General features: G+C 41.2%; 1 protein-coding gene across 1 annotated transcript; it reads left to right on the top strand.

The window, feature by feature from the left end:
- The first annotated feature begins 282 nt into the window (after window positions 1–282).
- LOC115364810 (serine/threonine-protein kinase N2-like) lies at window positions 283–26,230 on the top strand. The gene is made up of 20 exons (XM_030059419.1): window positions 283–1,052; window positions 1,382–1,529; window positions 4,603–4,754; window positions 6,198–6,420; window positions 8,833–8,928; window positions 10,501–10,610; window positions 16,363–16,506; window positions 17,123–17,198; window positions 17,355–17,544; window positions 18,755–18,890; window positions 19,312–19,367; window positions 19,488–19,545; window positions 19,660–19,751; window positions 20,494–20,670; window positions 21,495–21,557; window positions 21,664–21,740; window positions 22,102–22,244; window positions 23,460–23,567; window positions 24,259–24,339; window positions 25,046–26,230. Exons 2-20 carry the CDS (start codon window positions 1,388–1,390, stop codon window positions 25,247–25,249), a joined length of 2,328 nt encoding a protein of 775 aa, XP_029915279.1. The 5' UTR covers window positions 283–1,052; window positions 1,382–1,387; the 3' UTR covers window positions 25,250–26,230.

The raw sequence follows: 26,230 nt of genomic DNA, 5'->3' as shown, positions 1-26,230 counted from the left end.
GAAGCCTGCACATGATTAACTGCTTTACATTAGCCAATGAGAAATTGTAGCCTTTGAAGAAAAACCCAGCAGGGCGACCCAGCGCACGGCTGCAGCTTCACCAAGACAAGTGCACGGTTACAGACTGTTGTCCCTGCTCTGTCCTTTTTATGCTTCCTTGCATCATCTAACCTTACACTGTTATTATTTATGGCTTTCACTCAGTCACCTTGAGCGCCAGGGCAGCAGAGGTGACAGCAAGAAATTAATTTCTTCCTCAGTGCTTTTGCCTTGTAATGCATGTAAAGTTTTTGTTTTTGCTCGCCCTCCTCAAACCTGGAGCTGTTCAGTGCGCCTATATCCTGGAACATGTGCACAACATCAGCACCCTGCAGCTGACTACCTCCAGTATGTGATTAATGCTACTAACACCCCCCCCCCCCCCTCCATGCTAGAGCAGGTTAAGCAAAGCTGCTGGAGGGGGGGTGGGCTGAGGGATTGGGGGGGTGCCTTGCCTTGTCCCGAACTGAGCAGCAACATAAGCAGCAGCCCTGTGTGTGTTTGTCTTTGGTTGGTGACAGCGGAGGAGCATGTGGTCCTGCGCTGGCCAATGCTGAGCCCAGAGCGAGGCGATCAGCACTGTCAGACTAGCAGCAGTGCTGGCACAGAAAGGAACTCTGCCGTCCCTGCAGAAAGCCCCCCGACAAAAGAAAAACAAGGAGAGAGAGAGAGAGAAGGAGAGAGAGATTTGGTTACAGAGGAGAGGAGGATGCAGCGGGGAAAGGATGTTGCAGAGCAGGCTGCAGGGAGGCAAAAACAAACAGGAGGACAGACTGTGTGATCCAGTTTACAAGATGTAGGAGCCGCATGAGGAGAGTCCCTCAGTCCTCAGAGAGTGTGTGTGTGTGTGTGTGTGTGTGTGTGTGTGTGTGCGTGCACCGTAACATCAGGGGACTTGTTGTGTTTCAAGGAGAGTGAAGGTGGAGAAGCTCCCCCCTCCCTCCATCCCACCTCCCACCAAGAGGATGACAAATTAGTACTTATTCAGCAAGGAGCGAGAAGATCACCCTGAGGTTAGTGAAGAACACTGTCGTACTATTTCATGTTCATACTGTTTCCACTCGCTTTGAACGTGCCGTTATCGCGTGGTCCATCTCCCCTCACTTGCACTTGTTTTTCTGCAGCTGCTCATGCCATTAATGATTTTTACCCCCCTCATGTTCTGCTACTTGTCATGAGCCGGCTTGTAGTCCTCAGTGTTGTTGTTTTTCTCAATGTTGCTCCCATCACATCACAGTTGACCTGCATGGCAGCGGGGGGGAGGAGGAGGAGGAGGAGGACGGGGGGGAAACACAGGTGCTGAAGCAGGGCTTGTTGTCTGTGATGTGATGTCGTTATCCAGGATCAGATGTTGTCCACAGCTCAGCAGATGCTGCAAGACAGCCGCTCCAAGATCGAGCTGATCCGACTGCAGATTATCAAAGTCACCCAGGCTGGAGGAGGAGGAGGAGGTGAAGGTGGAGGCGGCCGGAGCAGTGCCACCAACGGAGGTTAGAGCCCCGTGGCTGTGATTCTCAACCTGGGAGCCGTGACCCCTCATGAGGCCACAGCACTGGATAAGACAGAATGTGTTTTTAACATGCATTTTACCATCAGGTTTTCCTCTATCTGTGAGATCTACAGTCGGTTGTTTTCTTGTGAAATAGTGGATTTTTGCAGGATCAGCATCAGGATTAGAACTTGAAGACAGCCCTACAGTGAAAGGGAAGCCTTTAGTTTTAGATAATTAGGTTACTATTCAGATCTTCATAAGTGTTCTTATGCATAACATTAATATTTCTTATAAAGTTTTATTTTGTGTTAGGATGAAGTCTCATATCTTTTGTAAATAACAAGTTAACAAATACTAAGTTAAATTTTTACTATTTCTCTTACAGGCTTCAGTCAATGCTTAAATCATGTTATATATAATTATTTATTATAGTAAACCATTAGTTGGATGGATTTAATAATGCATCAAAACAGATTTGTAGCCTAACATATCAAACCCAGTTTTCTCCTATCTCATAAACAGCATTAATATTGACCAACATGCTTATTTTACTACACTTAAATCGGCCTCAGTGGGGGAAAGGTGAAACTTGATTCACAATAATTAACTCAGGCCCCATTTTGAAAACTTCCTAAGTGGGCAAATTAAAGAAATTCATAAGAAATTAGACCGTTAACTAAGAAAATATTGTGGAACTGCATTTAACAGCCCTCTTAAGAACTTCCTAAAATTGCTTTTATGTCATTTCTCAAGATTTATCTTAAGAACATGCTGGTGAATCCGGCCGCTGGGCTTTATCCAATAATGAGTCATGTAAATTAGCCTAAAAGGGGGGAGAGTTAAAGGGGCATTATGTAATGTATTACTTCTATTGACTTTTTTGTCCGTAGCCACCAGGAATTGCATCAACACTGATAGATTGCTGGCACGGTTTACGGCGCTCTGTAAACTGATACAAACAATAAAGTCACATTTCATAATGCAGTAATAGTAAACCAGCTAATTACAGCAGAGACCCAGCAGGAAACGGCTGGTGAAGAGGTAGTATATCACCGCGCTAAAGACTGGAGTAAAAATGCTGCGCTGTCGTTTGTCTTCTTGGCCTTGAGGATGAGGTTTTGTCACCTTCAAGGCTGACGTGTGTGTGTGTGTGTGTGGTGGGGGGTTCCATGAATCAGTGTGAGATTTGAAAGCGAGAAATCTCAGGAGCTGGCCGAATAATCACTGAGTCATTGGTATTGATCAACACCTCTGAAAAACACAGACATTGGCTGCTCATTTTGTGCTGTGAGGCGGTTAAAGACAAAATTATCAGCCCTTTAAAAGTTATCGTTTGGCTCAGGAGCTCAAAAGATGGAAGAGAGCCGCTTGGTAGTCATTTGTAAGAACATTAAAAATTCACTGTGATGTAACTATTTCCAACATGTGTGCATGACGCCGTTCGCTGTCAGACATCTGTTTTTATCTGGTGCATTTAAAAACCTAAATATTCTTCTGTTTGCACATTTTATTTATTCATTCAGGGCTCCGGTTGCGTCTTTTGTAAATGAATCCTTAATTTAAAGCCTAATGCAAAGGCGTCCCGCAGTTTTGTTGGCACTGAATAGGTGTGGTGGGTCTTTGTGCTTTAAAGAGCTGCAAACCCTGAGAGAATTTAAATTGTCTGGTTTTGAGCGGCGGGTTTTCGTGTCCTCGGATGATCTGAGTGCTGCTTTCACATTCTGTCAAGAATAAACACCACAGGAGACATTGTATTCTTGTCATTTAGGGTTTGTTTTTTGGGTTTTTTTTGCATGAAAAAGGTCAAAGATATTGAATATCGACACTAAATGTAGGCAACTGGCGGCGTTCAAACAGAAATATCAGCGCTGCTATCAGTGTCAGCCGTCTAAAACTCATATTGGTCGGGCTCAGCTTCCTGCCAACCGCCGACTTGGTTTGGTTTTCAGTCAGAAAGTGAAACTAACGTGACAGAGCCGTAACTGAGAGTAAATGTGGCGTGTTATTTGAAAATGGAAAGTCGGTGTGGAACACAGCAGAAGTTGGTGGTTAGAGTGTCTTGAAGTGGGGAAAAAGAAATCCTCTTTACCTTATTTTTTCTCAGCTTGTGTTTCCTCTCCAAGCCCTTATTTCTCAGATGTGATCATGTAAGGGTCACAGTTTTATATTGCATAGTTTATATTTACTCCATATCTGCTGAGCCACTGTGACACTTCAGCTCCTTATTATGATTACTTGTGAGGTTTATGATCCTGGAATAAAAGCTGTCTCTTCTGCTGCGGTCATCGCATGGGCAAAGATTTAGGAAGGAAATGTGTCCCCCCCTACAATAATAGCATGCCATGGACGTAAAAAATAATAATAATTTTAAAAAAAAACAAAAAACGAACACATCAGATAGTCTATCTGCATGTTATTTCTTTGATATATTAACAACAATAATATCAAATGATAAAGAAAAGAAAATACACAACGAGCGCTGGAATGTAAATAGTTCATGTGTTGAACTTTGACCTTTAAATACAGGAAAATTCAGTTTTGTATTCCTTTTTTTAATCCAGTTAGCTTAAAACGTTTAAGAAATAATGAGAACTAGTGAAACCTACACCCCTGAGTCGTTGTAATTTATTATTAAGCGTCAGCTGAAGGCAAAATGTAAATATAATGCTTTAAGCATGGATTTAAGCTGTTAATGCAAGACTTGTACAGATCATAATTTCCACCGCTACAATAATGATGTGAAACGATCCAACTTTTAAAAACTAGGCAGGCATAAGTCACCGCAGATAAGAGTGTCAGCAAAATGCCAGGAACATAAAAACGTAATGTTAAGACCTTTGCCTAAAGCACGGTGACATTTCAGAGAACGGGGCTCACCTGAGCTTTATAAATATTGATTGCGGGAATGAAAAGGCTTTCAAGGGAGGATGTATGGCACTTTTGAGATGAAGTCTTTCATACCGAAAAGGATGAAAGAGCTTTTACCGGGGGTTTGCTCAAATTTCACCTCTCTCTCTCTCTCTCTCTCTCTCTCTCTCTCTCTCTCTCTCTCTCTCTGTCAGATCCTGCAGGCAGCTCTCCAGTCGCTGCCAATCCCGTGGACACGCGTGTGGCCGAGTTGCAGCACTACATCCAGAGAGAGACAGATGTGTTATCGCTGGCCAAAGATGTGGTGAAACAGCTGGAGGGACTGTCATCGCTTGACCAGAAAGCGCTGGCTGAGGTAGGCCAGGAAATCCACACTGTGACATGAGCGCTTTTGTCAATCCAGGCTATTATTATTATTATTATTTTGGAAATGGCATTTTATTACAGGCTACCCAGAATGCTGGTATAGTGTTTCTAATAGATGCATGTGAATTGTTTGACTAGATAGACAGGCTTCCTAACTTCCTGCACAGGCCTGGGTTTGGAAGTCCAGAAAACCTTTTGGAAAATGAGTCTTACCGGGTCTTTAAAGTTTTTGAATTGTGTAAAACGTTTTGAAAAATATTGCTGTTCACCCCTGATGAAGATATGATGGCACATTATCTGTAGCTGAGGACCCAAATGGATGCTCGAAGCTCCTCAAGGCACCGTTACTTGTAGAAAATAGAGATTCATGTCAGGTTTTCTAGACTGTTTATCTGTATTGTCAGAGGTGGATGATGCGTCACAAGCGTATGTTGCACGGCCAGCTTTTGATCAAATTTGTAGAGCTTAATTTTAAATCCTCGTAAGGATCTCCAGGTTTCCAAACATCCCACACATGTCCTGCTGAATCACCGGGAAACGTGTCTAAAATGATGCACGAGACATGTAGACCTTTTCTGTTTGATGTGACGCTGCAGCCATAAAACAACGGCATCTTGTTTTTGAATATTTCACTCAGTATAAAGTTTAATGAAACACTGTTGTACAGTATGGAAAAACGTGTATAACTTTGAAGCTATCTAAGGGGACATTTAAAGGAATACTCCAACATTTTGGGCAAAGTACGCCTTTCTCCAACTTCCCCAGACTGACACAAGATGTTCAATACCATTTTCGCCTCTGTACATTTTGTGCTTCATTCTCAGTAATTTGTCGATATGTGGTTTAAAAGGGAATTTATCATCAATCAGAATACCTAAATATTTATAAAATGAGACTCTATCAATAAGTGTACCATTCAGATGCACAGCTTCAGAGTTGCTGTAAGGTTTCTTTTTTTCACTGTGACAGAGCTAGGCTAACGACTCCCATAGACTTCAGGTCTTTATGCTAAGCTAACAGGAAGTGCTACCCATATAAACTGAATCACTGGACGTACAGAGGTGAAAATAGTGTCCAACTTGTGTCAGTCGGGGGAAGTCGGAAAAAAAAGTATTTTGCCTGAAATGTTGGGTATTCCTTTAAGAACCATTGCCAAAAGCCCCCTTGTGTTGAATTGTTGGTTTATCTTTTCGAGTGCTGAATTCAGATATTTCAAGCCAAACGGGGATACAGACTGAACTCTGAAGAAGGTTAACAGTTGCAGCCACACTGGCTTCAGTGGAGCGTTGGAATGAGGAGATACAGAGTGTGCATGCAGCTGTGTCGTCCAGTATGGAGTGAAAAAAAAGGTTTTGTCTGAGTTTGGTTGTGCTTTTAGAGGAAATCAGACTCAGAAACCTGCGTGTTCACATCGTCTGTGTGCGTCCGCCAGGCTCGCTCCCGCGTGCAGGAGTCCTCCCAGAAGCTGGAGCTGCTGCGGCTGTCGCTGGACAGATGCCTGAGGGAGGCGACAGAGGAGAGGCCGCGCCGCCCCGACGGAGGGGGCGAGCAGCCAGCGGGACCCCCCTCGCCCGGAAACCCCCCGCAGGCCCGTCTGCTGCCCCCCCTCTCCACCTCGCCCTCCGCCCTCTCCATCAGGCCTGCCTCCCTAACCGGTACCTGCCAGCTGTGTGGCCGAGCCGCCAGCCAATCGATAAGCTGATCGACAGAAAGTTAATCAGTTATAATTTTGATAATGAATCATTTTAGTTTTATCAACATTGCCTGATTCCAGTTTCTTTCAGATCATTAAGATGCTAATATTGTCTTGCTTTTCTGCTTCATATCTTCATAAAATTAATATTTTGGGGTTTTATTTTTTGTCACTTTGGGCTTTAATCACTTCCTTTTTTTTATCACTTTCCATCAAGCTTTCCCACTTCATAGGCCTACACTGAACAATTAATCGATTAATTGAAGAAACAACCAATAGATGTATCCACAGTGAAGATAGCCATTAATAATAATCATTAGCTGCAGATATAGTATTGACAAAAAAGTTTTTTTTTTCTTTTTTACAAAATATTGCTGTTGCGCTGTGAGCTGTGGTCTTTGTGGAAACAGCTTTTCCTAGATAATATATGAATTGATAAGCACTGGAAATGCTTAAAAGTGTGTTAGTGTTAGTGTGTGTGTGTGTGTGTGTGTGAGGGAGCTCGTTTGAGTTTATTCAGTTTGAACAGAGTGAAATATATTTCTGCCACTGTCAACATGATTTGGAATCCGTTCATATCATCATATAATTTTTTTGTTTATGTTTTTGTTTTTGTTTATGTTTTTGGTCAGACTAAGAAAGCCGCTTCCCGTTACAATTTGGCTTTATTGTTCACACTTAATACACTTTTACATTTACACTTAATTTACACTTAATGCACAATTAATCATGTAATTGAAAACAATAATCTCCAGATTACAATGAAAATAATCGTTAATAATATTCTTTACTGCAGATGTAATATTGACTATACAGTTACAATGCAGTTATCTTTTTGCAAGTTATTGCTGTTGCACTATGACTTGGGGCCTATATAAATCGATAAGCACTGAAAATGCGTAAAAGTGTGTGTGTGTGTGTGTGTGTGTGTGTGTGTGTGTGTGTGTGTGTGTGTGTGTGTGTGTGTGAGTTGAGTTTTATTCAGTTCGAACATGGTGAAATATTTTCTGGCTTGTTCAACCTGGCTTGTCGGTGAGGGATTCTGCTCGGCACCTTGTTAGGAAGCTGTCAAACAAAACAAAGCTGCGAGTTGAAGAATTGCAGCTGTCAGTTTTGTTGCTCCAGTATTTTCCCAGTTAATTGGGCTAACCTCCTGTGTGGCGTCACGTCACACTCACAGACACTGTGTGCCGGGACATGATTTACCGCACGCTGGCTTGTGGTGGGACATAATCAGCAGATGTAATCTCCCGGTTTTGGACAGTTCAGTTCAGCTCTCTGCCTGCATTAGGAGAAAAAAAAAAAAGAGAAAGCGGTCTGACGATGATGATGATGATGTAACCAGGAGACAAATCCTGGAGAAGCTCCGCTGGCAGTAAAAACGACGGACTGAGTCTCGGTCCTGATTTATCCGCAGCGTGGACACATTTCCCTGCTCTGAGGCTGTTAGCGCTGCAGGGAAGTGAAGCTTAATGTGGAGGTTAAAGATGCAGAGCGGCTCCAGGTGACGTCACACATCAGAGGCTTGGCGCTCTGCTGCCTGGCTCCAGGAAGGTTTTTTTTTTTTTTTTTTTTTTTTTTTTTTTAAACTGGCAAATCAAAGGTTCCTCTCTGAAACACTCGATCCATTTCAGCCGCAGTGCATTAGCTGATGCTCATCTCTCAATTATTCAGAAAACACAGTTTGTCACACCGTCCAGACAGAATGGATTTCCAGTTCAAGTTTATTTAGAGCCCTTAAACCAGAAAAAAAAAAAACAGAAGCCAAAGGATAAAAAAAAAGAAAAAAAGGAGAAATCTTGGGAAGGACCAGAGAGCGAGGGAAGCCCCTTCACAGCAGGCAGCAAATCCTCAAAAATTAAAATACAGCCGATTAAATGAAAGCAAATTGTATTTTGCAAGAAAAATGCTCAGAATAACTAGATTTGGGAAAACTAGTTGTTTTTCTGCACCCACTTAAAACTCAACACTTTAAACCCCCAATTACAAACCTTTCTGCTCTTGAATTTTACTTTAAAAAAAAAAAAAAAAAAAAAACTGGTGTTGTTTGTTTGTGTGTTTCCTCATCAGTGATTTTTTGTGTGTATTTATCCTGTTTTTACTACTGTACTGTACTGTACTGTACTGTACTGTACTGTACTGTCATGCCCTCAGTGATCCTTGACATTTAAGTAAAGTTTGAATGGATGAATGAATGAACAGCTTGAGTAATATTCACCAGTGAATTTATTTATTATTGCCTGCAGCTCTTTCATGAGAATAGATTCTGTGTTTTGGAATGAGACTCCAGATAATGTGAGTGTGTCCAGTGGCTTTTTGCTTTACTTCTCATGTGTATGGATGCAGTTTTTATTTCTTCATTTTTCCCCCCCAGGCAAACTTGAGGTGAAGCTGCTTGGGTGTGAGGGCCTGCTGGACTCTCAGTCGGACTCGGAGGACCCTTCACCGAACCGCAGGCTCGGCTCGTCCGGTAAGTCGACGTTTTCCATCGTGCGTCACATTTTGGCAGCTTAGATTTGTTTTACAGCTTTCTGCCCACTTTAATTCATCTCCTAAATTGCATCTCCTTTCCAAGATGAGATGAAATTTTCCTGATCGCTGGAGGAAAACTGGGATACAGCCCCAACAAATAATGACAGGAATAAGCAGAGAACAGCGACAATTAGAATAGAAAAATAAGAATTAAAATACATTTAAGATAATAATGATATTGATAAAATAATTCAAAAGCAATAAAATAGAAGGTAAACAGTGGTGGGGTTCAGTAAACCTGCTGGTATCGACTCAAACACTCAAACTGAGAACAGAAGAAGCGTGAAATACTGTGTGGATCAAGTGGTAAACAGCGCTTAGTAAACACAGTTGTTGCTGTATTTACTTACAGATTGTTCTAGAAGTCATGATATGTGGTATATATAAAAATAGCCATAATATCATAAAAATATGAACATGTTTATGTGTGTAAACAGAATAGAAAAAGTTATATAGAGTTTACTGTCTCGCTAATATTTATTAATTATATCTCAAAGAGCATTCACATGCTATTTTGCCACCAAATCAAACCCAGAAGACAAATAATAAACAAACATAAACTGAACTGAAGATGTAGCATTTGACAAATGAGCAATATAGACTGATTGATTGATTGATTGATTGATTGATTGATTTCTCATGGGGAAAATTCATGCACCACTGTAGAAAAGACAAGTAGCAGATACAGTCAGGCTGTTGTGACCCTGAGACAAAACACACAAAAAAGAAACACACAATGAGAAAAACTAAATGCACTTAAACCAGTGGTTTTCAAAGAGGGGTTTGGGGGCCCCCAGGGGTCCTTTAGGGTCTTCCAGAGGGGCCTCAGCAAAATGAGACTGTTCAGACGCTTTTCACGACAATTTAAACACAAGACATCCGATCCAGCATCACCAAACTGACCTGTAAATATGTCATTTTATGATCATTGTCATTTTTATTGCTAATTTTCTTGTAATGGTTTTTATAGTTTTTTGCCAAAGCTCAAGTAATTTCTCACTTTTTCCCTGCATGTTTCTGAAAGAATTTTTTTTTTTTTAAGGACAATCCTGTTCATTCTGCCTTTAACAGGATGTTTGAGTCTCACCTCTTTGAATTTATTGGACATGTATGACACCCAGACACTCCCATAATCAACACAGACCAAGATTTCTTTTCATGTCAGGTGGAAAAATCCCTTCAGGTGCATTTAGCAGTCTGACAGCAGCAGGAACAAAAGAGTTTACAGTTTTAGCAAATAAGCACAACAAAACAGAGGATGACTTCCACAGCGACAAACAGTCCACAATTTGCTTTAGTTTTCATTCGTCATAACGCCCAGCGCCTCCGTGTTTAGCTGGTTTATTCATCATAACTTGTGATGAGTGAGCAGGAGGACATTCCTGACTCATGCTGGCTGTTGCTGGGACTTGAACCTGCGACCTTTCAGTCACAGCCGGTCTCTCTCTCTCTGACCGGCTGTGCGGGACGTCCCGGCGGTGTGACTGTGAGCTGTGATTCTGTCCCGCAGCGGAGGCGAGCGCGGTGCTGCGGCTGGACAACCGAGCGGTGGGCCGAACGCGCTGGAGCCCCGTCAGCAGGCTGGCCTGGGATCAGAGCTTCTGCATCCAGCTGGAGCGGGTGAGCCCTGAGTCAGTTCACCTCACCTGTCCCGATGACACGGGAAAACCACCCTCTCATATCATAACACACACCTGTTCACCACTTAGATGAACACACTTTATTTTCTAGTACTGTCAGTGTTCAACGTCCCGGAGAGTGGTGCATCTTTAGTGGCTATTTCGCAGCAAATCGTTGCTCTTGCATAAAAATTCAAACCAATAATACAGAACTTATTATTTTAGCAGTCTCTTCTTATCATTTTTATCATATAAAACCTGCAACTTATCAACTTTCAAAGTGACAACACGGTGCAGTGTTGCATTTCTGACTTCCCGCTTCCCTTTTCTGCTGTTGTGTCCTGGTGGCTGGCATCTGTTCATCAGAGCCTACAGGTCTTTAAAACGTCTTAAAATGTCTTAAATTCAGTTGAGTAAATGTTTGGCCTGAAATTTGAATTTATGAGGTCTTAATTTGCACATAAACATGTTATCTAATTTCATTTATCCATCTTTTCATTTCTTTTCGTCAAAAATTTCTAGCTCTTCTGCATGAATTTCAACATTTTTTATGTCAGAAAGACTGTAAACCGGAACGCTGAACCAAACACTTTATTTATATTAACGTGCTTCACTTAACCTGTAGGTAAAATGCCTGTTGCAGATTACTCCTTTTACACATACACGACATTTACATGCACATAAGAAACCAGATTATTGACTTTAGAATCTGTGGGGAGAAATCCACAAAAATCCTTCTCCTGTTCTGTTAGAAACATGTCGTCAATAACCAAACATATTATAATACACGGCCAGATATATCACTCTTACCTTTACACTTAACTGCAGTGCTCATTTGAATAAGAAGATGATTTTTTTTTTGCAAAAATTTTTAAATTTTAAATTTTGTCTTAAAAGCCAGTAAATTGAGCAGTGTGATGCCTTTAGACACTTTGAGTTCAGGTTTCTTTTCTTGAGAGATTGTTGTTGCTTTAAAAAAAAAAAAAAAAAAAATTCTCAGTGGAGAGAAACAGGAAGGATTTAGGAGAGAGAGAGATAAAGGAGGATGAAATGCGACAGAGGCCCTGGTCCAGATTTAAAGTGAACTTACATGTCGTGTGTCTGAAACCACAGAGCTACCAGGACGTCACTTATTATACAGAAACGAGATTAGAGATGAGAAAAGAGATTAGTGACGACTCAGGACACTGACGGAGACGAGTCGTCTTCTGCTGTGGAGGAAAAGTGTTTTATTGTGCCTTGTGCAGCTTAATGATTTTATGCTTGAGTCTATCAAACTAAATCAGTCTATCAGTGCCGCCGACGGTCAGCTAATTGAGCAGATGGCCGGCTTCTTTTTCTGAGTCATTTTCCTTTTTTCGTGGTCCAGCCCGTCTCTCCCTGCGTTGCGTCCCGCCCCGACATCCTGTTTTAACTGAAATACAATGAAATACAGAAGCAGGACACCGTCAAAACACAAACCGCGTCCCAGTAGTGCACTGTACCCCCGCATAAAGGACGTTGAGGATCAGTATTTAGTATGGAACTGGGACACAAACAGGTTCCTTGTGACTTCAAACACAAAAGAAACAGAAATGCAGTTTGTTGTTGTTGTTGATGTTGCTGCTGCTGTGGCAGAGTGGAGCGCTCTGCAGACCAGTTCACCATTCCAGCAGTTCGCCTTGGTGACATTGGTGCAGACACACAATATCAGCCATTTGCATACGGTGGTAACAGGGTTAGTGCTGACACACATGATACACACGACACGCGACCTCCGTGTGCGGTCCAAGGGCACAGAGCGCGGTAGCAATGCAAATAACCTCCACACGTGAGGAGCGTTATTCAAAATGAGACCGCACTCTAACAAAACGAACGCTGACATGAAATGAAATGTAAATATTAAACATGGCCAAGTTCAAGTTGCATTTATTCTCATTATTTATGTATTGTCATTGTGCAATGCATAAAAAGCAGTAATAAAAAATACCATATAATACAGTGCAGTAAAACAGCATTGTCTTATTTCTTTTCATCATGTACACTGTTTTGTCAATTTCATTTACCAATAACATTAACATTTTTTAAATATTTAACATTGAACATTAGCTCACATTTTTGCAGACAGTGTTTGTCCTCAGTATTGACAGCTGCTGTGTGTTTTGCAGGTAAACAGGCAGTTCCTTCACTGGGCAGCAGGAAGAGCCATTGAACACTTTACTGTTCCCTGTTCCCTGCTGCCTTGTTATTTACATCAGCAATGCTGCAATGGTTTGTTATTGTCATTCTGCCTGTGGCCAGCAGGTGGCCCCCTCAACCTGCAGGAATTCATTTAGCACAGAATCAAAATCAGAATCATTTTATTTGCCAAGTGCCATGAATGTGCAAGAATTTCAGCCGGTGACATCGATGCAGGAACATTTCAGCAACTCACACGGCGACATGCAGTGCTAATCAACACATTACAGGCAAAACAGGAAGTCATATTCAAAGCGAGAGACCAGAGCTCAGCACGAAACAGACAGCAGGCTGGAGATCAGTCTGCACAAACAGCCAGCTCTGTCACTGTGAGCAGGCAGGAGGCTGCAGCCGGAGGCAAGGCAGCTTTATTTATACAGCACATTTCATGCACCGAGGCAATTCAACGTGCGTACAGGATAATAAAAATACAATAAAATGAAAAGATGTAGAATTTGGAGAGTGCTAAAGTGCAAAAGCAATTCAAAGTGTTTTACAGAACAATAAAAAAGAAAAGATGTAGAATTTAGAAAGTGCAAAAGTACAAAAGCAATTCAAAGTGCTATCAAAAAGGAATTTCTGTGTCTTTTCTGTAAAACTAATTTCAGAGTCAGTTAATTACCATTTGTGATGAACACATTATAATTATAAGTGCACAGTCTGTCAGACACCACACAAAAAACATATAACAACTCAGACAGTATTGCACATTCAAAAGACATCAACAAAGACAAAGACAAGTCCCTTAACACCAGAAATAGCATAACCATTTAAAGACAATGGCACCAAACATAACTATGATGCAAAAAACATAAGAGCTGAGGCCATGCAGTTCTATGGTTTTAAAATTAGAAGTTATTTTGGAGGTTATTAAAAAAGCTGAAAGTAGAGAGAGACAGTAAAGACCAGAGGAAAGATAATAACAAAGATCAGAGACAGAATCTGAATCCAGGCCTTCAGGTTCTGGGTTCCAGGTCTGAACAAAATGTTTGGAAAACATGTAATTAAAATCTATCCAGATGTGAATTTCTGGTCAAAACAGCTGCTTTATAATGTTCTGCTTCTGCGGCGAACAAAGTCCTCAACATTCAGAAACCACACAGCTGATAAGTGGCTGTGTGAAGCAAAACCTTTCCCTGCTTGGGGACTATTTTCCCTGGCGGAGGAGAAGAAGGGAGTGTTTCTCTTTGAAAAAGTCCTGAAAACCCAACAGTGCTGCTGCTTTTAGGAAAACTCATGTGGAGGACTTTATTCTAGTGATTGAATACCAGAGTGAAGAAAGTCTGAAGGCTCTGAAAGTTCATTTTCATATCGTAAAGGGAAAAGGGAGGAAAAATGGCATGGCAGCTCTAAAATCCCACTTAAACGTGAAGCTTTTACATTTTGTAGATATTACGCTAAACATGCACAATCACTTGTCACATTGCAAAAAAAAAGTTTTCTATAGTTGTCTTTTGTACATTTACACCATGTTGGGATAAAAATATAAGGTTGAATGACAATGTCATCGAGTTAATGACTTTTTATATTATTGGAAAGATGACTATGAGCATAACTCATACATTAAGTCAACTTTAAATTGATTCCAAATATGTTAGAGCTTAGAAAAAGTCTGGCAGTACAATAGAAACCAGAAGATGAACTGCTGTTGAGTCGGTTCAGAAGGAGATGTGAGCTTTGTGCAACAGAGACAGAGCTCAGCGGGGGCTAATGTACAGCGACATGTGCAGACATCAGAAGTAGTGCAAGGTTGTGCAAACAGCCCTGGGTAATAATAAATAGGATGAACTGTAACAGTAGATCTACAGTTGCGTGTGTGTGTGTGTGTGTGTGTGTATATGTGTGTCTGGCAGGTGACGCTCATGCAGACTCGTGAATAAAAGACAGAGTCTGCACACAAGACAGGAAACCACAACGACTCTCACTGGTTCACCAGGCGCACTCACTTAAGAATAGCAGCAAGACTTTTGAAGTTGGCTTTTGGGTAAACGCCACCGTCTCTGGTGGAGCCGACAGATTTTCCAGCCACAGCGCAGATTTTATCAACATAACGCTTGTGGCTCATTTTAATTTTTCACACAGGCTGTCAGTCTGTCAGAAGGTGTTTATTTTTACCACACTGATCAGTCTTCATTTAAATCCCCAATGTATTTTTGTGCGTGCAAATCTGAAAGCACCCTGAACTTTTACTGCAGAAATCTCCATTTTAACAAGTCATTTAGTCTCATATTTTGTGTTAAGATATTGATTTTTTTTTCCAAACAAGTAAAGTAAATAAATGCAGTTTCATTTATTTTGAGGAATTTTTCAGGGAATTGACAGGGTCCATCGGCACACCAAGCAGTCAGTCTTCAGTTTAATGTGACCTTCTGAAGAATTTGAATTAATGCTATTTTAAAAGGCTCACAGGAATAACCGCCTCATATCGTGTGGTGCAAAAAGCAATGCTGCACAGGATTCAAACCCATGACCCTATTGCTGAAAAACCAGTACTCTATCAATTGCATTGGCTCAGTCCTGGTGACTCAGAGTTGTTGGGGTCAATAAAAGAAAAAAAAATCAGTAAGAAAAGAAATAACCAGAATTAGGGAGGTTTCCGCGATAAATGAGTCAAATTTGGTGTAATTTAGGCAAAACATGTAGGCGAAGCAGCAAAAAAATCTATTTTGGTCAAAAAGCAAAATATCAGGAAATCTTCACAATGAGCATGGCTGACATGGATAGATTCGTCTTGGCCCAGGGAATCCAGAAAAAAAAAAAAAAAATTTTGCTGCGACTGCTCATGGTTCAGGAGTTATGGGTCAAAATATAAATATGTTATTATAGTGCCACTATCAGGCCAGTTAGTATAATTTTTGTTTCCTGAGTAGTGGCTCCAACCTATCTTCAAAGTTTGGTTGTTGAAGCCCCTACAATTTCGGACATTCAGATACTTTCTTTTTTTAGATTATTATCCCACTGGCAGATATTTTACCTTGTCAAATCAAATAAAATCAAATAGCATTTATGGTCATTGTACAAGTTGAACATAGGTCAAAGTTACTGCACATGGATCAAAGCTTATTGCACATGGCAAAAAAGGCACATATGGCTACTGCTGGTTTAACAGCCTGATGACCCAGGAATAATAACTGTTTTTAAGTCTGTTGGTTCGTGCATTCAGGCCTCTGTATGAAAAACAAGATTTGAAGCCCGAAGATGAGACTGAATGAGACTTGTTAAGCTGGAAATGTTTTGCATGTTAACCCTGTTTCAGAAGAGCTATTGGTGATGTACTTTATATTTCTGCCTCCATTCAGTAGTTTCGTCTGGCCAATCATAGACAAGGTGACATCATATGCAGATATTTCCAGTTTGATGTCAGAAAATGTGTCAGGATCTTAAAACATCAATGGTAAACATCAATCAGTGAAGTGGACACCAAGGCTGGTTCTGTCAGATCCTATGTTTTAGTAACTTCCCATGTTCACACGTTGTTGTGTTGTTGTTTGTGTTGACTGGACGCCTGTTCGGCCTGCTGGGAAAACTGCCGACAGTCTCGAGAGCTGGAGGTGGGGGTCTTCTGGCGAGAGCAGGGGACGATGTGCGCCGTCAAGATGCTGCGCCTGGAGGAGATCATGGATGATCCGAACCAGGCTCAGAGTTTACAGCTGGAGCCGCAGGGAGTCCTCTATGCCAAGGTACCAACACCAACACCCCAAAGGTCTGCTGAGGGCTCGTACTTTGAGAAGTGGTTCCATCTCTTGGGAACTAAAATGCTGACAGTGAAATGAGAATCCGCACATCATCCTGACAGGGAATTGGTTTGAATGGATAAATACAAGTAGGCTGGCTCCTGCTGTCTTCTTCAAGATAGTAAGGAAAGTGTTGAAAAGTATGGAAAATTGATTCGGTAAATCAGGGGAAAAATTGTCAGCCAGTCCTGACACACATGAGACAATGCCATGCTGGGATGTTTGTTACTGAGAGGAAAAACTGTCAGCTACAGTGTGATGTCACTTCTTATGGACTGAAAACAGATGAAAATCTTTAAATCCAGTCAAGAAAGTGTAGAAAAACGTTTGGATTTTGGAACGCTGAAGACAAGTTGATGACCCAATTAAAAGAAACTTTTTTTAGTATCTTAGCTTCTCAATGGCCTTTTGATTATGTTTTTTATCCAAGCTTAACATACCCACAGTTACCTCAGTGCCTTAGTCGACCCACAATCATTTTCAGTCATAATTTTGAAATGGAAAATGTGCGCGAACAAATGTGAACTCATGAAATCCATTTCTCCTGGTCTTGACTGAACAGATGAACTTCATCAACACCGTCATTGAGCGGCAGCCGAGACTGAGACGTCAGCGATGTATCTTCACGAAAGAGCGAGGTAGAGCACAGCATCTTGTTAGATTGAGAGATTTCACTTGTGTTTGTTTTTTTTTGCCAAGGAAGCAGCTTTGGCAATATGAGCATATTTGCCAACATGTGAACCCTGTCAGTTTTTCTTGCTCTGTCTGTGTTTGATCGGCTTGTTGGGTTTTAGGGAAGAACTTCCTCAGAGCGGCTCAGCTGAACATGAATTTCTCCACGTGGGGCCACCTGATGATGAGCGTCCTGCCTCACTACAGCACCTTCACATCGTTCAGCTCGTCCCTGTCCATGCCTGCAGACTCAGTGGCCAACAGCACTCCTGCCACCGAGAGGGACCCTCCAACCACAACTCCACTGCCAAGGTCTGAGACACCAGACAACAGTGTCATAAGAAATGGCATGAAAAAGGACTTGGTGGAACACAGTCCTCAGCCAAAATTGAATAATTATCCAACTTGCAAGGCTGTTGCCTCTGTAACAGTTTGTATTAATATCCAAGATCCATAACGTCCAGCATCCAGGACTCTCCTGCTAGACAGAAATCCTGGATATTGGATATTCCTAGCACCACATGAATTGTTGTGGGTACCAAATAAAAATTGTCAAATGGCTGAAATCCCAGATCTGGATCACCACCAAAATAATATCAACAGATCCTCAGGCCACAAGCAAGCTGTCCACTCATTTTCAGCCAAATCTGTCTGTAACGTTTTGAGATACCTTGCTAACAAACAGACAGGGGTGGAAATAAAACCCCACTACAGTTTTGTAGAGGTAAAAACATTAAAAAAAAAAAAAAAAAAAGTTGGTTCCTTGTCTCCAACAAACTCGGGTGACCTTTTAAAGTGCAAAACAGGAAGAGGGCGCTGTTCTTCCAGAGCAAACGAAGCTGGAGCTTTCAGTTTCTGTAAGCTTCTGGCAGATGGTGGAAGGTTTGAAATACTAATGAAAAAAATCACTTCCAACATGTTTATCCTCTTTAGGGGAGGGCAGGGGGGCGAGTTAGGCGGGAATCAACAGGACTGATGGGTAATGTGGTCTTAAAGGTGCCCATTGTAGCTTCCAGCAGCCATGAGTATGAGGGTAACATATTAGACACACTGATTCCATGATAAGGCTTTGAAAATGTGGAGGAAAGTCACATTAGATACCTTTAACTTAGAGAAGCACCATCAATAGCAATACCCCTGTGGTGACATAGGGGCTGCCAGCTGTGTGCGTTTACATGGACTTGAGTATCCTGGTACGATCAGGTTTTCGAAGCATCCCGTTTTTGTGGTTGTTCATGTAAACATCATATCGTGATTTCAGAAACGTGGATAAGCCCTGACTCCGGTTTTGAGAAACCTCATGGTGCTGGCTGAGGTACTCTGAAAGAAACCAGGATACTGTTGCATGAATACACCTTATCGTGGTTTCTGACTACTGATGACCTGAGCAAATGCCACGCAGAGCACATTTAACAAATTTAAATGCGTGTTATGCTTGATGACCTGCTGTGGAGAGACCTGCTGTTTACTGTCAGCCAGGTTGCGTCACGTTTCCCTTGACTGATTCCTCGACTCTCTGCAGCGATGTTCCAGTGATTAGACTCAACATCAGCGAGGACCAGCCGTCTCCGACCGGCCTCGACCAGGGAAACAGCGTCCCCGGTCCCATCTCTACCGCACAGAAAACACCATCCACGCCTGCACTGCAAGAAAATCAGGTAACATCAGGTATAATGCAGCTGATGATGACAAGACTCAGTTTGAAGCATCCAGCTAATTCTTTTATGCAAAGTGAAGGGGAATAAGCGTGAATTCCTCAATATCCAACGTTGTAAGCATAAGAGTACAAGTAGTACAAGTAGTAAATAGTGGAGGAGATAAAGACACAGCATCCAAACTGTAGATGTAGCAAAATGTAATAGCATCGTGAAGATGTGCTTGAAAAACACAAAAGCGATTAAAAAAAAGCAGAAACAAATGGCTGCTGTCATGTGAAACTTTCTGAACTCCAGTTTTGGTGATTCTGAATATTTTAGCTTCAATTAAATGGGCTTCATTTCATTGGCACAAATAGAAGAGGAAGATATGAAGAGAAACTGATGAGGGGTTCCATCGATTTTAATTATAATGTCTTTGCAGTCATCTATCAACACCACGACAGAAAGAAGCGGAGATCAACCTGTATCTGCTCTGAAGTACACACACACACACACACACACACAAATGCACACAGACATAATTTCATGTATAGTTTCTGTATTTGCTATGACAAGGAGTCTGACTTTTCTATTTTTCTTTCTGTCTTTCTTCACAAGGATGCAGATGGAAGATTTCAAATATATTTCAGTTCTGGGAAGAGGTCACTTTGGAAAGGTAACAATGGAACAGTTTTCAATTCAAATCAAGATACTGTGTTAAAAGGAGTTTTATTGTTGTTGTTGTTGTCGTTGCTTGTTTCCTGAGGGTCTGTCATGAATTTTTGTGCAGGTTCTTCTAGCAGAGTTTAAGAAGACCAGGAAGCTCTACGCCATCAAAGCCTTGAAGAAAAGAGACATCGTGACGCGAGATGAAGTCGACAGGTTTGTGAAGAGACTGGAAAAGCTTTGTTCAATTTTTAAAAAATAATTAATAAGAACATTTACAGGATTGTGGGAAATAAATACAATATTTCAGGTGACTGCCTCTTGAAGCTCATGGAGAGAATGCCAAGAGTGTGCAAAGCAGTAATCAGAGCAAAGGGTGGCTATTTTGAAGAAACTAGAATATAAAACATGTTTTCAGTTATTTCACCTTTTTTTGTTAAGTACATAAGTCCACATGTGTTCATTCATAGTTTTGATTCCTTCAGTTAGAATCTACAATGTAAATAGTCATGAAAATAAAGAAAACGCATTGAATGAGAAGGTGTGTCCAAACTTTTGGCCTGTACTGTAATTCAGAAGCTGCAACAAGTTCCTTGCAAATTAACAATAATATATTAGTGCAGTAAGCACAAACAAATGAGAAATTACATTAAAATGAGATTTGAGTTACATCTTAAATGAAAACAGAGAATTTGTGGCTTATACCCTCGGGGATAATAAAGCTGATCTTGACCTTGACCTTGACCTTGATCTTGTCTTTAATTTAGACAAAGAAGCGGTCAAAGGAAGTTAATTTGTAGTTGCTAAGAACATGTATAGATATGAGTACCTCAGTACGAGCTAAAGATTTACAAGACAAGTTCAAACAAGACATTCAGCACAGCAGAGAAGTGGACATCTTTGTGAAATGTGTCAGATGAATGGCCACAAACTTTAATTCAAGGTGATCCCTCAACAGCCTCATGAGCGAGAAGAGGATCTTCGAGATGATCAACGCCTCCAGGCATCCGTTCCTGGTGAACCTGCACGGCTGCTTCCAGACCAGCGACCACGTCTGCTTCGTCATGGAGTATTCACCCGGCGGCGACCTCATGATCCACATCCACAACAACGTCTTCACCGAGGTCCAGACCAGGTCAGCGTCAACTCTGTCAACTACATTCGCCCCGCTGTTGGAGATATTGTCATTTCTCTGATTTCCGAGCTATGACTGGTGCATTCTGAAAACCAAGAGTCAGTCTGAGGGTCTTTTAAGACCCAGAGGGAGCTGAGAAGCACCTTAGGATTTCTCACTAAAAGAAAAATATACATTGACGACTCTGTAAAGAAAGTTTGTCCATTCATAAGGGAGTCCCTCAGGGATCCTTCTGGGGTTTCCCTGTGGTTTCATCTTGTGGAACCTTCTAGGATTCACTGAAGCTCTTTAAAATGTAAAATGTTGGTAAAGCCACATTTAAAAAAAAAAAAAAAAAAACATTTCAGAAACATACAGTATGGTCACTTTAAAAGTTTTAATATCAATTGAGTATATTTTGCAATTTGTTCCATGCATTTCAATTCAAAATAAGCTTTATTGGCATGAATCAAATAGAAGTGTTGCCAAAGTGAATTCTGATATATCAAACAAATAGATAAAGACAGTGTTACAATACAGAACATTTTCAATGACTAAAAATAGTATGCACAGAAACCCATTGGCTACAGAAGATTTATGAATGATGCGTAGTAAATATGCAAAACATAAATTCATGGTTAACAAAAATGTTATGAATAGTGTCATAGCTAAATGTTATTTCTGCTGTTGTGAGCAGATGAAATGAATTGATATTGGTGAAATTTGGAAATGGCGCTTTCAAATTTTGGGTAGTACATTTTTCAGATTTTGTGTTTGTATTTTTGAACTAAGGCTCAACGACATCCTGCTCAGTATTTTATCTTTATCTTGTCATTTTTGTACAGGTTTTATTCAGCGTGTGTCCTGCTGGGTTTAGAGTTCCTGCATCTCAATAAAATCATCTATCGGTGAGTTATGCCTGCGTGTCAGAGTGACCTTGTCCTCCTCCTGCTGCTGCTGCACATCTGGATTTCCAGATGCCCTCCATGTCAACCATGCGTATGTCTTACACAGAGATTTGAAGCTGGACAACCTGCTGATGGATGCAGATGGATTTGTGAAAATCACCGACTTTGGACTTTGTAAAGAAGGTAATAAAGCGCATGGTAGCAGAAAGGCTGTTCTTCACTGCGATTACAGGTCCAACAGAGATGGAACAGCTTAAAGTGCTGTCGGGTACTATGAATATCACCAGAATACACAAAAATTATAGACAACAATATTTTCTCAGGGAGTTTTGTGAGCAGAGAAGCTAGCTGTCTCCTGGTTTGCTCAAAAGTTGGACTAAGAACCAGTGAATGTGGATTATGAGCACAACTACAACACTTTCACCTGTTATTCACGATTCTTGACATGAACTCTGCAGAACTTTATTCTGAAGTTGATATGTGCATTAAAATACCAGGTGAAGTATCAACCCTGTAAGTGAGGTTTCATCTGTTACCTTGGCAGGGATGGGACACGGAGACCGGACGTCCACTTTCTGTGGGACTCCTGAGTTTCTGGCTCCTGAGGTCCTGACAGACGACAACTACACCCGCGCAGTGGACTGGTGGGGAATGGGCGTCCTGATCTTCGAGATGCTGGTGGGAGAGGTGAGGCATTTCACCAACCTATAACCAACCAGTTAACATACAGTGTGACAGAATCTCTACTAATGGAAAATCTGTACTAATGGAAAATGCCTCAGTGGCTGTCTCTGGTATGTCTCCATAAGAACACCAGTATCACTTCAAAATATGAGCATTTCTGTGTCTAACTGGGGTGAGAAACTGCCTTTCCTACTTTGATCTCTTTGGTCACATTAGCTGATAGAGTTACAGTGGCTGAAGTTAGCTGAGGTTTTGACACGAGGGGTGTAACGATCCATCGATCTGGAACGATGTATTGACGTCTTAAAGATATGCCTTTATTTTGAAATTCTCATGGCAGGTCTGTGTCACCATTTCCATCCAGGCACACTGCCATCCTGAACATTCAAACAGCCTAATGCCAGCACCAGGCAGATACTGGCACCAGCTAGATACTGGCAACTGTGGTTCCGTGTCTGGAATAAATCAGCAGTGTGGAAATATTTTGGATTACAGGGAAAAGACAGGTCACCTGACCAATCACATGCCACATGCAGACAATGCCACGACGAAACAAAACATCCAGGAAACATGACGAACCTGGCCAAGCATCTAAAACAGAAACACGGCGTTGTGATGAAGCCGATTGTGCTAATTGGACATAACAACATTGTTTCATATCAACTGACAGCCACTGAACTGAGTCGAATGAAAATCACATTGCAGCTGAATTTTTGATGTTGTATCATCATCCAAAGAATCAATATAATATCATATTGTGATGAAACTTGTGATTTGTTGTTACAGACACAGTGGTGATTTTGGTGCTAATCAAGTCACTTTTTTTCTATTGCACATTTAAAAACAACACAAATTGACTGAAACTGCCCTCCAAACTTCGCCAGGGCAAGAAAGACGAGAAAAACTTGAAAAATAAAATCGAATGTATGTAAGTTAAGATAAAAATAAATAATAATAAAAAAAAACATAACAGGAAAAACGCCATTTAGTAGCAGCAACTGAAGTGCAGTCAAAAGCCAAAGACAGATCCTCTTGCCCCATATTGGATAACATGAGCAGTGGGCCAAACTCCCAGAAAAAAAAATGTTAATTTATTTATCACACTGTCCGGCATTCATTTAATGTTCAAAGTCAGTGTTCAGTCCAAAATGAGCCAGCAGTGGACTTTTGATTTCTACCTGCACGTCCTCACCTGGCTAACGCTGCCCCCCCCCTCAGTCTCCGTTCCCCGGTGAGGATGAGGAGGAGGTGTTCGACAGCATCGTGAATGACGACGTGCAGTACCCGGGCTCGCTGTCGCCGGACGCCATCGCCATCATCCAGAAGGTAAGGAGCTCCATTTCTTATTTCTGTATTTACTGTTGTAAACCTTTGCAGGATTAATGCACTTCATTCTACACAATGCACATACCTTTTTTTTTACAAATTTCTAATGCACATATTTTTTATATGTCTTATCATTTCACCTACTCTTTTTATATTCTTCTCTGAGAATATGCACAACTGCGACTGACCCAGATTCCCCTCGGGGATCAGTAAAGTATTTCTGATTCTGATTCTGACATCATGTTTGTAGTGATTATAATACAAACAAGATGTGCTTTATTTTATTTGTAATGTGCTGTGGGATGTCGAGTAATGCCTAACTATGGAATTTGGAGTGGGGTTTTTATTCCAGAGCGTGAAAAGTCGGGGGAATTTGATAAATGACCTGGGAAGTCAGGGAATATCAGTGGGTCACTTTACAGGAATATAAGAGTGTGTTTCACGGCACTTTTCCATTCATTCATCGCATTAGACGGTCGCTTGCAGCCAAGGTGGAGCAGAAAGCAGACTGCTTCTCAGAGCCAAAAACACCCTCGGCAAGCCAGGAAATAATTAATGAGGGTCATTTAAAAGTCATGGAAGCGCTCCAGTCTGGAGACAGAGGGAACCCTGTCAAAGTGTCACCGTTTTCTCACGCAGTAAATCCCTGGCTCGCTCTAAAAACACGTGTCTGTTGATCGCCCCTCTGCAGCTGCTGAAGAAGAACCCGGTGAAAAGACTGGGAGCCGGAGAGAGAGACGCTAACGAGGTGAAAGGAGAGAAATTCTTTGAGGTACATCACATCTTTGGCTCTCTGACACATTATGCACACGGTCCATTTTTCCCTGATTGAGGTTTTGTTTTTTATAGACTGATAATCCATTTTTCCTGCACAGTAATCCCACATATCATCCTTAATTTTCTACATACAGATTATAATGTGTCACTTAACCCAATTTGTAATCCAAAATGTAACTTCAAGCCTCGGTAGAGAAAACCAAAACCAGGAGATTTGTGTAAAACCAACTCACAGGATAAGGAAAATAAATTTGCCTATTCCTGATGCACAGAATGATAATTATAAAATCAGTAGTAAAGGGAAGTGGTGGTAGTGAATGGGACGGGGGCTTTTGCATGTGTGAGTCTTTGTGTTTAAATTAGGGCTGCAACGATCATTGTCGATTATCTTTTTTATATATAATCAATCTATCAAGTGTCGAAAATCAAGACAAATTCAAGTATTAATTTTATAATGCTATAACTGGACAAAAGGGAGATAATCTTAGATCGTAGTGATCTTAGTGAATCTGGAATCAGCAGATATTTGGGATTTTTTTCTTGATAAATGACAAAAACAACTGATTCATTTTGTCGACTATCTAACCAAATCAACTGATCATCTCAACGCTGCCTGAGATAGGCAGAGAGAGAGATAAAGAGCGTCATGAGGAGTAATTTTCATGTTTTTTTTGTTTTGTTTGTTTTGTTTGTTTTTGCAGACCATTGACTGGGAGGCCCTGCTGGCCAAGAAAGTCAAGCCGCCGTTCCTGCCGTCCATCAAAGAGTCCGTCGACGTCAGCAACTTCGACAGCGAGTTCACTCGCCTGCAGCCGGTCCTGTCTCCTCCCTCCAAGTCGTTCAGCCTCTCTCCCGAGCAGCAGGAAGCCTTCGCCGACTTCGACTTCTCCGCTTTGCACGGATGAAACACAGACTGAAAAGACCAGGGTGGGAAATTACTGACAACCAGATGCTGGTCGTTTTATTTTGTGGCTGGTAACCAGCCAAGACTGGAAGGTCCTGCTCTGTTGGAAACCCACCGTCAGCTGGTAAAACAGTGAAAGTACCAAATTTTCAAAAATGATTAAAGGGGAATTATCAGGCCCCTGGTGGTGATGAGCAAGAATTGCACCACTGACAGACCTCCTGTACACACACACACACACACACACACACACACACACACACACACACACCCCTCCCCCATCTTGAGAGCTATGGTGACGATTAATTGACAAAAAAAAATCACCTTATTCACCTTGATGCCATGTTGAGTTCACTGATGCCACGACAGGGACTAAAAGTGGACGTTCCATAGACCCCAATGTTAAAACTCTGCTGAAAAAATATTTCAAGAGTTATTATTGAATGAAATGACAGAGATCATGCTATCATAATTTCAGAGCCCTTGTCTAAAGACTGCGGATGTGTTTGACCTCTGTGGTTTTCATAATGTAAAATGGATGGAGTAGACTGGAGGTGAATGGCTGCCCTGCTGATTGACTCTCATTCCTTCTAAAATAATAAAACAACGGTAAGAACAACATGACTCAGCCATGGAGAATGTTTTAGATAGACACCAGTTATATAAAAGTGCTATTTCAAGAGTGGAATTAATCACATTTATAGTTGGAAATCATCTCAGTAGCTACAATAAAAAAAAAAAAAAAAATTCCCACATTTTTTTATTGCCTTAGAATGAATGAAAGTCGATTAGCAGCGCAACCATTCACTTCCATTCATTTTATATTATTAAAACACATTTCAAGTCTTATGTCATTCCATTTGACGCTACTCCTGAAATCGTCTTTTAACACTGGAGTTTATGGCACCTCCGAAATAAAACAAATAAAATCCACAACAAAAATGACTAATATAGCTATTTACGCCAGATATATAATAAAAAA

This window comes from Myripristis murdjan, chromosome 9 (genome assembly GCF_902150065.1).
Source record: "Myripristis murdjan chromosome 9, fMyrMur1.1, whole genome shotgun sequence".
In the NCBI taxonomy this organism is placed as follows: Eukaryota; Metazoa; Chordata; class Actinopteri; order Holocentriformes; family Holocentridae; genus Myripristis; species Myripristis murdjan.
The sequence above is the reverse complement of the archived record's forward strand: the minus strand, read 5'-3'. Positions and strand labels throughout refer to the sequence as shown.

Bases quoted from the DNA above. Each gene is read 5' to 3' on its own strand.
- LOC115364810 (XM_030059419.1), top strand. From the start codon at position 1,388: ATGTTGTCCACAGCTCAGCAGATGCTGCAAGACAGCCGCTCCAAGATC. The intron at 8,929-10,500 runs GTAAGTCGACGT...TCTGTCCCGCAG, and splicing joins CCGCAGGCTCGGCTCGTCCG to CGGAGGCGAGCGCGGTGCTG. The intron at 18,891-19,311 runs GTAACATCAGGT...ATGTCTTTGCAG, and splicing joins CTGCACTGCAAGAAAATCAG to TCATCTATCAACACCACGAC.